This window comes from Zonotrichia leucophrys, chromosome 4 (genome assembly GCF_028769735.1).
Source record: "Zonotrichia leucophrys gambelii isolate GWCS_2022_RI chromosome 4, RI_Zleu_2.0, whole genome shotgun sequence".
In the NCBI taxonomy this organism is placed as follows: Eukaryota; Metazoa; Chordata; class Aves; order Passeriformes; family Passerellidae; genus Zonotrichia; species Zonotrichia leucophrys.
This window is the reverse complement of record NC_088173.1, coordinates 41,964,753-41,978,074: the sequence shown is the minus strand read 5'-3', so window position 1 is coordinate 41,978,074 and position 13,322 is coordinate 41,964,753. Positions and strand designations below refer to the sequence as shown.

Here is a 13,322-nt window from a genome sequence, read left to right as displayed (position 1 = left end):
AGAACCCTAGAAAGCATGACACAACTTCAAATATTTAGTTCCTCTCATAATTTGAGAGCAACTTCCTCAATTCCTCTAGAAGAATGTGTAATTATTTTTCAGAAACAACACATTTGAAGTTTCTAACTGTTGCGTTCACATTGTTGCATGCATGACTAGCTGAGGTTTTCTGTGGCCTTACCCTTCACAAACAGATATTACTACTCATAAGTAAGTGGCATTCCCTCCTCTGCAGCTACTTTTAAAGCTTAGTGCTGCATACAGCTCTGGTATGTAAGCACTGTTAGGCAGAAGAGGCAGCTGCCTCTTACAGAGAAACTTTTCACAGGTGTCCTAAGGCACAAACTGGATGAAACTTCTGCATGGGGTAAAGGCCACATGGGTAGGTCCACTGCAGAATAGCAGCAGCATAATGAAAACATACCTCTCATATGTAAATTATGATTCAGGTACCTTTTGAAAACTGTATAATAATGCTTTCTGGGTAAAGTTTGAAAGCTTTCACTAAGCATATAAAACCACACTTGATCATTTCCATATATTGGCACCATCATTAACCATGACCACATGACTGTCAGCGGTCATTTCAGTCCTAAACTTGCTTTAAGGACATTCTTCAGATCACATACCAGAAAATTTTCACCTAAAAGGAAAGCCCTTCTTGCTCTTATTTCAGGTCATCTTTTTTTTTATAATGTGCCTTTCATAAAAATTGGATATGACATTCCTGATGGTAATAAATGAGAGAAGAATTGCAAAACCACTGCATTTTTGTTATTATATTATTATATTAATATATTATTATATTATATATAAATATTATTATACAGGACTTTCCCTTTGTGTCTGCACAAAGATTCATATTCTGTGTAATAGAAAAAATGCCAGAACTATCTTCACATACACATTTTCCACATCCTTCTGTTTGATAAACTTTCACAAAACATATGTCTCAGTCTTGTTTTTGTTTTGCAACTGCAAATGCTGCCAGATAACTGTTTCTCTTTGTCTGTTAATTCCACAAGTCTAAGACTGCGCAAGAAATATACTGCAATATGCTGACACTGCTGAATATTTTGATAAACTGCTCTAATAATCAGACCGAAGGTCAAAAACATGCAAGGCAATTCTGTCGCATCTTGACAGCTGCTAGGATTGGCAGAGAACTAATCTCTTCCCACATCTTGCAATAGGTCCTCAGCTCAGTTAGCCTAGAGAAAACGGCTGCTGAATCTGCATTTTTCCTGTTCGTTCTATATTCTGACTGATATCGCAAGGTGTCACTTCTTCACAAGGTGTCACTTCTTCCTTCAACAAAATCTTCAGAAAATCTAGCCCCATCATAAAACAGGAAATTCAAATTGCAAAAGGAGCCCCAGGGGACACAAGGTGTCCTCAAAACACCTTTATGCAGCAAAATAAACAGGTGCATGCAAAGTAGCACTGTTGTCGCCAGAGTGAAATAAATTTGTCCATTATAAGATTGAGAATGTAGTAAGAAATGGTTCATTTTCTGAAAGCTGAGCACTGTGAGAACTGTAATGGTACTTTATATCATATGACTTTAAAGGATTATGTCTATTATATTATTTATATCTAGCGGCTTCAGTTATAAATTATTATGATAAAAACCCACAAATCACTATTGCAACTACATTAATCAGATAGTGAAGGAGAAGATAATTTAAGAAATGTCTTCAGACATTTTCTTCAGCAGAAAACATGTACTTTGTAGGCCTTCATATGATGGGGATGAGGCTGCTCATACCAGTTTGCTGACAGCAGAACATTAACACCGATTTATTGATGCATCTTATGTGATCAACATGATGTACATGTTTCATTGGCAGGTTTCAACATCAGAGGTGGTCAGGGAAATGAAAGATTTTTGAAAATTTAACAGGGTTTTTATACTGCATAGGGCAAGCAAGACCCCCTCAATAATGCAGCTTTCAAAGCAACTAGATCTGCTGGGTTTTGTTTGATGTTAATATTAATGCCAACTCCTATTCAACCTAGAAGTCAACAGCAGAATTGAATAATTTTCCTTTTATTCTCTATGATATTTTATCCATGAAACTTTTTTGAGCATTGACTATAATGGAATTAATTTTCTGTGGACTGTCATGATAATTTAGATCAGAGCACTCCCTTCCCGTTTTCCCTTTGGAATGCTGTAACACTGCAGCTGGCACCATCAGCTGGAGCACTGAGCAGTCACAACTACTGAAAAAATCTCAACAGCCATAGCAACAAACACAAATACATCCAATTCTTAGGAAAAGATGCAACTAACACTTTGGTGCATGTTCAACAGTGAACAAAGCATTTGAACTCCACAATAAACTGAAACCTTTATTTTTGATTAGTCTTATTTTGGCTTTCTGAAGAATAAGAGTAGTTTGTTTTTTCACAGGGTACTAAAAATACTTCTACCTTAGCATACACCCAGGCCTGTCAGAAATAAAGCTGCTACCTTAAGTTACAGTTTCTGTATTTAAAAATTGTCTACAGGTACATTCCTCTTAGCACAAGAGTTGCCAAAGAGATCCCTCATTCTGAACAGCAGGTTTTCAAGTGTAGTAAACCCCTCAGGTTTAGCCAGGGCCCCTTGGAGAATAGAATGCTGACACAGCGGCAAAGAAGTTTCCTGTCTCCAGAGACATCCGCCTTGTACCTTATCCCTATAGCCATGTAAGGCAATATTGTGTTAAACCCTACTATTGGTCACTTATGGTCACTCTAACACCTTTGCCATTGGTCAGGATTGGATCCAGGCCAAGGGTATAAAAGTAGCATACTGTACCCCTACTAACTCGGAAGAAGAAGAGCTGAGACCCTTCACGGACCCTACAATAAAGCCATACTCGTGGAACAGCCAGCGTCTTCTGCTTCTCCTCTCTCTACCGTCTGCTGGAGCCTTAGGCCAAGGGAAAAGCTACCTAGCAAGCAAAGCTGAAATCACAAGAGCTGCCTAATCACTAAGAGCTGAATATCTCCCTGCTTGCTAGGGGCTAACCCGCGGCCTTGGTCTGAGAGCGAGCTGGCTTCTAGCACCCAGTCCCCTTGGGGACTGAGCTCTGGAGCTGTAACAGCTTGCATAGGATAAGACCAAGCAAGGCTCATTTATTCAAGTACTGATATACCTCCTGCTTCCTAAAATACAAGGAAAAAAATCATAATTTTGAACCATTAAGGTTGCAGAAGACCTCCAAGATCATCGAGTCCAACCTTTGACAGAACAACCACCGTATCAACTACACCACAGCACCGAGTCCTGCCTTTTCTTGAGCACTTCCAGGGATGATGACTCCACCACAAGTCCCAATGCACAAAAACCCTTTTCATGAAGAAATCCTCCCAACCTGAACACCCTGCAGCACAGTTTGAAGTAATTTCCTGTGTTTATTCAAAATTAGTCTTAACACTAGAAGTAGAGCGTGTTTCAATTTTCATCAAAGCAGGGAAAAAAAGGGAATATTTTATGAATGCAATGTTCAATCCTACCAGATTTTAATCTTCCATTCATTCAGCAGGATAAACTGTTTTGTTATTCAGTGAGCTTATGGCATTTTAATGGAACCTTAATGGTATTTTCCCAGCTACTGGAAAGAATACTTACTTTCGTCTTTCAGCCTCAAATTTACTCAGCAGTTTCCGGAGACCACCATTCTTAAATCCTTGGAAATGTGCTGCTGGGGCTCCCACAGTGATAATATCATACAGAGCATCTGGAATGGGAAGAGAGGAACACAGACATCTGAATGCTTCTATTCCTAAATCATGGAAACACTATGACATCTATTCCACAAAAAGTAAGGATAAGTCTATATAATTTCCAGGGAATAATTGATAATCCATGTCCCAAGAAGGCCCAAGAGCTAATCAATCTTTCTATACATCCACTGCACATTTTAAAAAGTTCATTTGATTTATGGCTATATCTAAATTATGTGTCACTGAGCAGAACAATATTCCAGCTCTGTCAGTACAAAGCTAACAAGTAAATTGGCCCATTGCGTATTTCATTCTATTGCCCCTTTCATTATTTAACTTGTAGTCATGTTGAGATGCACAGATTCAAGCATTTTAGAGTCAAAAGAGATCATTTTGATGGAATAGTCTGACTGAATAATAGAGACTACTGAATCACAGCTAATAATTCCTGCATCAAGCTTCTCTCTTGGTTGAGTGAAGGCATCTCTTTGTTTAGGCATCTAATCTTGATTAAAAGATTTCAAGTGACAACAAATTCACTGCATTCCCAGAGAAGTCAATTAGGCTAGTAAAAATCCCCATTCCTTTTCTAGCTTGAATTTGTTTAGATGTAATGTTACTGTACTTTCAGATATAATGGTGTTTAATGCTAAATTGGTGAGCCCTGCTCTATGACATAGACTTTTTATATATGTTTATAAACACAAAGTCAGTTGAGAAGCTACCAGAATAGGAACTAAATCATACTAATGAAATGCTTGCTGAGAAAACAATCTGTTGTATCTTTCTGTATATACCTGGTGCCTTATGACATAGGGGATGAATTCTTTGTGTGGATATATGCTTACAGAACTGGAGGTAAAACATCATTTTTCAAAGAGCTCGTCACTGATTGTCAGGGCGGAGATGAAGATTTAATTACATCCCACACCACATAACTATTTTTTCTAAGTTTAAATTTACATTTACAGTAAGTAGCTGTTTTGTACCTGAACTTACTGGAGGTACAAAAGTGCAGTTCCGAATGCCTCATCCTTAAAATGTATTTCTAAAGGAAATATTACAGGATGTTTTTTGAGAATTGTTTTATTCCTCAAAGAAGTTTCCCATGTAAATTAAAATCTAGACCTCTCCTAAAATAGAACTTGCATTCTGATGATAAATATGTCCAGAAGCATGAGCACTGTACAAATGATTCACAGTTAATGAACTATGCCTTACTTCCTGAGCTGAATCTCAGAACATATTTGCTCAAATTGATTTGAGCTCTAATGAGTTGGTGACTCTTCAATATCCACTTAAAAGGAGAAGTGACATAATTTCAGTCGCCTAAGGTGAGCCTCAAGATTCTTAAATAGCCCATTCTTTTAGGTCTTTATACAGATTATCACTAACACATATTCTTCAGCTATTAGGACTCCACTGATACTTGACAATAAGGAGGAGGAGGAGGCAGTCAGTGTCTTAAACTGAGCAGATGCAAAACAAAAATCACTTCAGTTCACCAAATCTATTTAAAACAAGCACGTATTGCAAACAGGAACAAAAGCAAAGCTATGTCAATATATAGATTTAAGTTCTCTAGTATGATGAACAGAGCACAATGTGGGGTTTATCAAATGGATAAGGATACCATTGACCCATAGGAAAACAGTATTTTTCCTCAAAGCTACTACTACTGAAAGCTTAAGCACACTTTCTCTTCCATTTCAGTACTCAATGACAACCCAAACAAAAGTTCAGGAAAAGCAAACCTATTATTATACACGTCAAACACAAAAGAACACACATACCAATGTGTATATACAATAGATGGGATTAAAATCTATCTTGCATTCCCGAAATTAAGATATCTGATAGTGTAAGGGTTAATGACACCTCTATGGATCATTAGCTTGTTTAAATGCCACCTCCATGAATTTTTATTCTTCCCCTTCCAGTATCATTCTCCTGGTTATATTCCAGGTGTCCTTTGATATATGCCAAGCAAAGCATGAGCTGAGAAAGACCAACTTCATATCAAAGTCCTGCCTAATCCAGATCAATTAGCAATTGCTACAAACTGCTTAGACTGCATATATCTAATACAAGACACAGGGAAGAACATTAGTTAAGCAACAGAGGCAGAGTTTTATAATTTGAAGATCCAAATTTGGAAGACAACTAGAACAATTCTAACATTTATCTCTTCCTGTACTCTTTTTGATTATCAATTAATGATGTGTGCCAAGCAAAATGGTTTTGGAGAAGAAGGGAGAAAATTAATAAAAAAGCAAAACAAAACTCCAGTACTGTAAAAGTTGGGGGTGCTTAAGTAAGTCACAGATTTCACTCAACTTTTCTTTTTATTTAGCAAATAGAACAGTGTCCTGTTCACAGAGAGGTTTGTGAATGTTAAGCTTCTGGCCCCCATTACAAACCTAAAAATCCTTTTCAGTTAATTAATTAACTTGAAAACATTAAATCAAAATCTGTGTTATCACATTATGTCACTATAAATCCCCATCTTGTTGAAATATTTGGAGGCACAGTTTTTTAGTAAAAGAAATAACAAAATATTGAACCAACAAGTATCTAACAGATAATTGGAAGCCCCTGTGTCCCAACTTAGAAGTGGATGTATACTCACACAGTACAAAATAGGAAATTTACCACTGTTTTTACTTACTGTTTTACAATCTTAGATGCAGAGTGTATTAATAAGGCAAAAACCTTACACAGAATGTAATTTCTGTGTTTGTAGTTACAGCAAATTTATCAGATCTCAATTTATCAACAAATTATTCACTGTGCCATTTGGTCATATATATGTATCAGTATGATCTTTGATCTGTAAAGGAAGCTGCTAAAATCATATGCAAGTGGCAACAACAGAATTCTGTGTTAAAAAGAACCACAGACCATGTTACAGAAAGTTATCCCCCTTTCCAGGAGATGTTGGAAGCTTGCAGTATTTTCACTCAACACTGAGTGAAAATAGCATATATTTTCCATTTACTTATTTGCTTGAAGTGTCATAGGAACAAAATGAGCACATCCTTGGAATCTGTTTTTAGAAAGGAACTTGGAAGAAATTTAGTGAACCAGCCCTTAGTTTTCCAAGATGTGTAGTAAATGTCCACAACTTGTGGGATCAGAAGACGAGGCAGGGAAATTGCTTGCAGAGCTTTGACTTTGGATGTGATTTCTAAATTTCAGTGAAACTGTGTTTCAAAGCATACTTAGTCATACTTGGGGAATTTCTTTACCTTTCAATCGAGGACTATGCACATGCATTCTTTGCAGATGAAGATTTATTGGGATGAATTCTAGTGTTTTTTCTCCTTTGCTACAGCTTGATTTAAAGGAAGAACCTGAAAAACAAAAGTTTAAAGAATCATTGTCTTAACTACCCAGATGTTTTTGTATTCCTTTTAAAGGGAGACAATACTTGTATGTGAGGAGTTGTCTTTAATTTACCTTCAATGGATAATTATATATTAGGAGATGAAATGTTCACTGAGTCTCAGCATGTATCCATACTGGAAGCAACAAAGCAGCATTTAATTCACAGAGCAATCTAACTGTTTTATTCTAGGAGATAGATACTCTTCCCTGCTGTCTGAAATCAGTCTGTACTCTGCTGGAGACAATGCAGCAGTTAATGTGCATTATGTTTATTCTGTGCTAAAACTGCAAGGTTACAGAACTATGATGGCACTGCATTTTTCCGAGTAAGATTATTTTCTTTGAAGAAAAGTATTGTATTGAATAGGCTATGCGTTTTTCCTAGAAAGGTCAAATAAAGAAACACAAACTATCTTAAGGAAAGCTATATATTTGTTCACAGGAGGCATGATGCCTTGGAAAAACAAAACAAAACAAAATTAATATGGCTGTATATTTCTAAAACATTAGATTGTGAGTAGTTCTTTGGTAGTATAAAGAAAAATAATTAAAGTCTTACAGTATGAAAATATAATTTACCTGAACACATTTAATACAGAATCTGTATAAAATAAAAGGGTGTAGATTAGGAAAGAGATGTGGCCTTGTCTTCTAACTCAGGCAGCCCAACATTTACCTAGGCCACTTTTCCAACATTCTATCATTTTGCCAACTATTAATTACTAGAACTAAAATTCCTCTCATTCAGATAGAATTTTTAAATAAGTTTTGCCAAGGTTCAGCCTTTTTTTGAAGCAAACACATAAAAAGATAAAGAAAATATTTTAAATTGTTTTTTGCTTGCCCAATCAAGACTTGCTAGTGTTTATCTGTTGAAACTGCCATAGGACTGAGCTCTGAGCCCCCCAATATAAACCACTCTGCCAGAGGGCACCTACGATGCTCCAGACCAGCCAAGCTTGCTTAGGCTGCTCCCTAAGTTAGGAACTAAAATAATAATTTAATACAGATGAAGAGCAAAGCCAGGAGTCAAAATTTTAGATTAGACAGGAAATCCCATGATGCAGATTGAAACAAACAAATAATTTTCAAAGTTCCACTCCCTCCCAATATCGCCAAATCTGTGCTTTAGAGTTACCTGAAATTACTGGGGTTTTTGTTTCCTAACACTTATATCTTCCTGGTATGTTTCCTTACAATAAAATGCTTTACATTCTCTCAAATTCTCCCATTACTGAGGATAAAAGTGTTTGCCAAAACAACTCAAATCTGAAATAGTTTTAACTTTCTTAAGCATCCATGTTCAATAAATATGATGGTGAACCAAAATTGCTGTCTAACACTAATGTGGCTTCCTCATACTTCCACAGCAATCTCTCAATTTCAACAAGAAATTAAGCGGTCTCCTAACAGCCTTCTCCACTAAATTCCCAAATAGTTTGGTTGAGTTGAAGTGGGTATCACTCAAAAAGCCCAACATGAGATTGTGCTGGGGAAGCATGAGCATATTTTGGAGAAATTTTATTTGCAGGTGCTATCTGCCCTTCTGAACAATTCAACATAAACTCAGGCAATATTTTAAGATGAAGAAAGACACCTGTACTGGCTACACTGAAAAGCAAAATGGTTTTTGGCATGCCTTGAAATATGTTGACCTGAAAAGTCTGAATTAAAATTGTGCTCACATCCCTAATCTTAGCAATTTCTACCTCATAAGTACTTGAATTTCAATGTGCTCCCAACATAACTATTTGTTCAACTACAGTATTAAATCAAATCTATGTCTGGCTCGCTTTTCTAATCTTGTATACAATCTTGTATTAGGTTGCTTTGTTTTCTGATTAATGTCCCTTTCTCTTTTACATGTGCTTATTTGCTCCTCCTGGATGACCTCAGTTTCCCAGGGCCACATTATTTCTCTCAAGACCCAATTAAGATGGGTCTTTTAACATTATAAACCCTTTAGAAAGTCACTTTGCACAATACAGGTCCTGCAGGGTTTATGTTTAATAGATTATATTGTCTATTTTTTTAAATCTCAAAATGTCCCCTCAATATTTTCCTGAATGTTATAATTATTACATTGGATCTGTCATTATCTGTATTTATTGGCTTGTTTATGACACTTTATGGAGCGCTTTCAAGATTAATTAGGCAAAGATTGAAAATACATATAGATACTATTTAAAACAGAATCACAGGAAGTGTCATACTGGGCTAGACAGTAGATGCCAAAATTGGAACTGGGATATTCTGATGATGGCAAACAATCATAAATACAAGAAATACCACTTCTGCCAACAAAATGGAAATAATTATACAACATTTAGTGCAACACAAGAGCTTTTTCCCCCACCAAATATTTAAGCAGCTGACCGACTGCTTTCAAAAAGGTTACTTTCAGTTAGAGACTGGTTTTTTTTAATACACTGAAATCGGATTTCTCCTTTTCTGTGACCAAGATCTCTGCATCCAGCCCTGGGCTCCCAGCACAGGAGGGACACAAACCTGCTGGAGTGAGTCCAGAGGAGGCCACAGAGATGCTTATTGGAATAGTTCAGCTTGGAAAAGAGATTTCAGGCTGATGCCATTGCAACCTTACTCCCTCAGTACATGGAGGGAGCTTACAATAAAAGCTGGAGCGGGACTTTTTACAAGATCATGTGATGACAGGACAAGGGGATTCAAACTTAAATGAAATTTGGATTAGACATTAGGAAGAAATTCTTTAATGTGGAGGGAGGTGAGACACTGGAACAGGTTGCCCAGAGGAGCTGTGGATGCCCCATTGCTGGGAGCATTCAAGGCCAGGCTGGATGGGAGTTTGAGTAACCTGGTCCAGATGGGCTAGAATTTGATAATCTTTAAGGTCCCTTCCAATCCAAACCATCCTTTGATTCGAAGATTTTTATGTATTTTATTCCCACTGAATATGCCAGTATTTTATAGCTAACAATCTAGTAAGCTCTGAAACGTTCCAGATAAAAATCACAGATTCCTACCTGTATGCTTCCCAAGCTCTGCCAGAGTGTCCTGATACAGGCTCAGCATCTGATCACAGTGAGCAATTACACTTTTGCGCATGTTGTCCCAGTGAGGAGCAAGCTCTCCCAGGTCTTTAAGCTCCTGATTCCTGTACCAAAAAGCAAAAAGGGAAGGCACTAATTAACTCATTAATCTATTAAGATTCATCCAAATTAATCTAAAACAAGTTTGCTACAAAACATCAGAAAGATTTCCTAATTGAAATAAAATCCGTTTTCAGACTGCTTGTGAGTTCTGCTTTTCATCTCTCTTTTACAAGTACACAATAAATTATGTCAGTAGATAATGCAGTAACTTTTGTGCTCAAAACTCATCTGGCATATAACCTTCAAAATTAAATACTACTTCTTTAATGAAGGAAAGAAGGCTTCCAAGCTCCAGAGAGCTGTGCTCAGAGCAAGTAACTTTATGTGAAGAAACATTAAACAACATTGGAAAGAATATAAAGTTTCTTTTTCCTGCAAAACTTTCAGTATGGTTGTTTTGATGCACTACTCTTTGTATACTTTCATAAACATTTCATAAACATATTTCTAGCAGTGTTTCTACAAATTCAGTTTAATCAACACATCAGCTCTCACCACATTTCTTCAGGATTCAAAACAAAATATACACAATAAACCCCAACACCAGCTCCCTAAAATGTCATGTCCAGTGTTCATCAGGTCAAAAAAGTACTGCTATGGTAACCAAACGTGTCACTGGAAATCCAAAAGGAAATCCTTTAGTAAATTATCAGTTTTCCTGTACACTCTTGAGAGCTGACCTGAGTGAAATAGAGATCATCTGAATTTCCTGCACAAACAAGCTTAGTACTTTGGCCTTTCTGTTTGGTTTTTCCTCTTGCAGAGGAAGTTTCTCCTGTATCTCTCCCAACACCATTTTGTGGGACCTGCTTTTAAGGAAAATAAAAGATCTTCAGTCAGTCTTCAAACATCTGGAATTTGGCAGGAAAAAATGTTTGCAACACAGGCAGTTTTCATTATATTCCTTGGAGCATCAAGAAGAGTGTTCCACTGCAATTCTTGGAAGTCTCCAAAAAGTCTTCCAGAAGACAGTTCTTGCATACAGAAAAATTATGTAAGAAAAAGCAAAAATGGGGTAGAAGAGGTGGAAAGAGGGAGGAAAGGACCAGTAAGCTTGCAGCACAGGAACACAGAGCTCACTTATGTGAGCAGCAGATCTGACCATTACTCAAAAAGTCTTAAAATGACTTCTTAAACGGAACAGCAACACACTGGTGACACACTTTTCCCATCATTATTAGTTTTGCATTAGTGTGAGCAGTGCAGTCAGAATAAGCTCCATAGGCAGACCTCTGCTCCTGGCGTAGGTGACAATCAAAACCAAAGAGACTGCACTGGAAGCAGAATTAAAGCATTTCATTTATACATGTTCTTGAAAATATCAGCATGGAAACAAAGACACAACACGTAAACTTGCTGACAGTCTATGTTAACAATATTATTACTTTTTGTCATTTAATTGCTCCAGAAGCTGAACCAATTAAACTTTCCTCCAACAATACAAACTGGTAATGTTGTAGCATAAGAACAATCTGTCATGAAGGGATATGAGAGGATAAACCAAACATTCTCAGTGACCATTTGCTTTGCCAGTTTTTAGCAGTATAACATGAGGTTCCCTTTCAATTAAAATCTTAGGGCTTCCTTCTCAGAAAAGTGTGTAAAATTTATCAGGGTATGCAATTTTGTTTATGTGCAGTGATAATGTTTTGGCCCTCAATATTTATGGTGTCTGATTTAATAGTTTTAGCAACAATTTTTGGACCTGGCTGGCTTCCAAACCTTTACTACTCCTTCTGTATAGGAATAGAGTATTCTATCCAAGAACAACATCCCTGCCTCCATCTAAACTCATGCCTGGAGCTGCTGGTTAGTTAACTCCACTGACATCAATAGCAATGGGAATATTAATTTTAATAGGCCTTCAAGAAATATCAAATCCTGTCCCCATTACTGGTGACAAGGTTGGTATTTGTTTCTTCTCAGAAACATGTACAAATCAATGAAGTAAAAATTCAGTCTTCAATCTGTGGCAAAAAACGACACATCAACAATGCTTAAAGTGAGAGTACAGTGCTATAGCAATCTAGAGCATACACAGCATGGAAATTTTAAAGACTACAATTTCTGAATTTATTTGCATTTTAAAATACAGCAAAATCAAAACCATTAGAAAACAGGATTATATGGCAGACACTTCCATAGAAAACAGCCTCATAGCCTCACTTTATATCTTTATTTCTTTTTCTAATGAAATTATAGAAGACAGAGGATTTAAATTGGATTTATGTCTTGTGGTCTTTTTACAGTTTATCACTGCTGTTGACTCAATACAATTCTGAGTTATGAATGTAAAAAGAGTTGTCTTTTCTATATCTAAACTCCATCAACAATACTCCACAGTACCAAGCTTTATTATTATTACATGAAAGGCCTTTTCTAAAAGTAAACAGAGCGGAAAAACCATAATAATTTTCATTTTTGAAAAAGCTTATAGTTCACACTAATACAATTGTTGAAATTTTTAATAATATTTTAATACTTTAATGTTAACTTATTTCATTGAATTACTTTAAAAATCCACTTCAACCAGTAACTGCCAAAAAACAATTGTGCTATTAAAAAGCACATAAGCTGAAAATGCTGTATGAAGGCCAAGTAGCAATTTTTTATACATACAGCTTCAAAAATCCAATGATGTGTTTCCTAGCAAAGCAAACATGACAAATTCAAAACCTAGAAAATTAAGTGATTTTGGCCTCCACTGAGCAAAATGAGCTTCTGAAATCTACTTTTGCAAAACATCAGAAGCAAAGAGTTTAGCAGGATTCAAAACAAGAGGAGACATTTCTGCAGATTATATTTGCAAAACTTCTGTAATATTGTAACAGCATAAAAATTCTGAATATTTATCAAACAGGAGCTTTGGAGTAAATATAAACCATAAGCTTTGGGATATGACTCAATCATTCATACATAAAGGAAGTTTAGAAGCTTCTAAGGAAAGGAGCACAGGAATTATTCTTCCTAACAAAGTTCACTTTAAAATGTATGGATAACCGCTTCATCCTTTTTTTTTTTTTAAACAACAGAATCAGATAAAAATACTCTCATTTTTCTTTGCTACAAGATATGCTTCTGTGATAT

The 13,322-nt window shown here is 36.3% G+C and overlaps 1 protein-coding gene across 22 annotated transcripts in view; it reads right to left on the bottom strand.

Annotated features, from left to right (window-relative positions):
* The window catches only part of INPP4B (inositol polyphosphate-4-phosphatase type II B), a 263,711-nt gene that overhangs the window by 98,563 nt on the left and 151,826 nt on the right, over positions 1-13,322 (bottom strand). For 18 of the 22 annotated variants that reach the window (XM_064711309.1, XM_064711308.1, XM_064711307.1 and 15 more), the window contains 4 exons: positions 10,916-11,044; positions 10,107-10,237; positions 6,966-7,070; positions 3,623-3,731 (listed from right to left, as the gene is read on the bottom strand). In XM_064711309.1, the coding sequence (XP_064567379.1) occupies positions 3,623-3,731; positions 6,966-7,070; positions 10,107-10,237; positions 10,916-11,044 (474 nt within the window). The remainder of the gene's footprint in view (positions 1-3,622; positions 3,732-6,965; positions 7,071-10,106; positions 10,238-10,915; positions 11,045-13,322) is intronic. The other 4 variants (XM_064711321.1, XM_064711327.1, XM_064711319.1 and 1 more) reach the window with 1 other exon arrangement.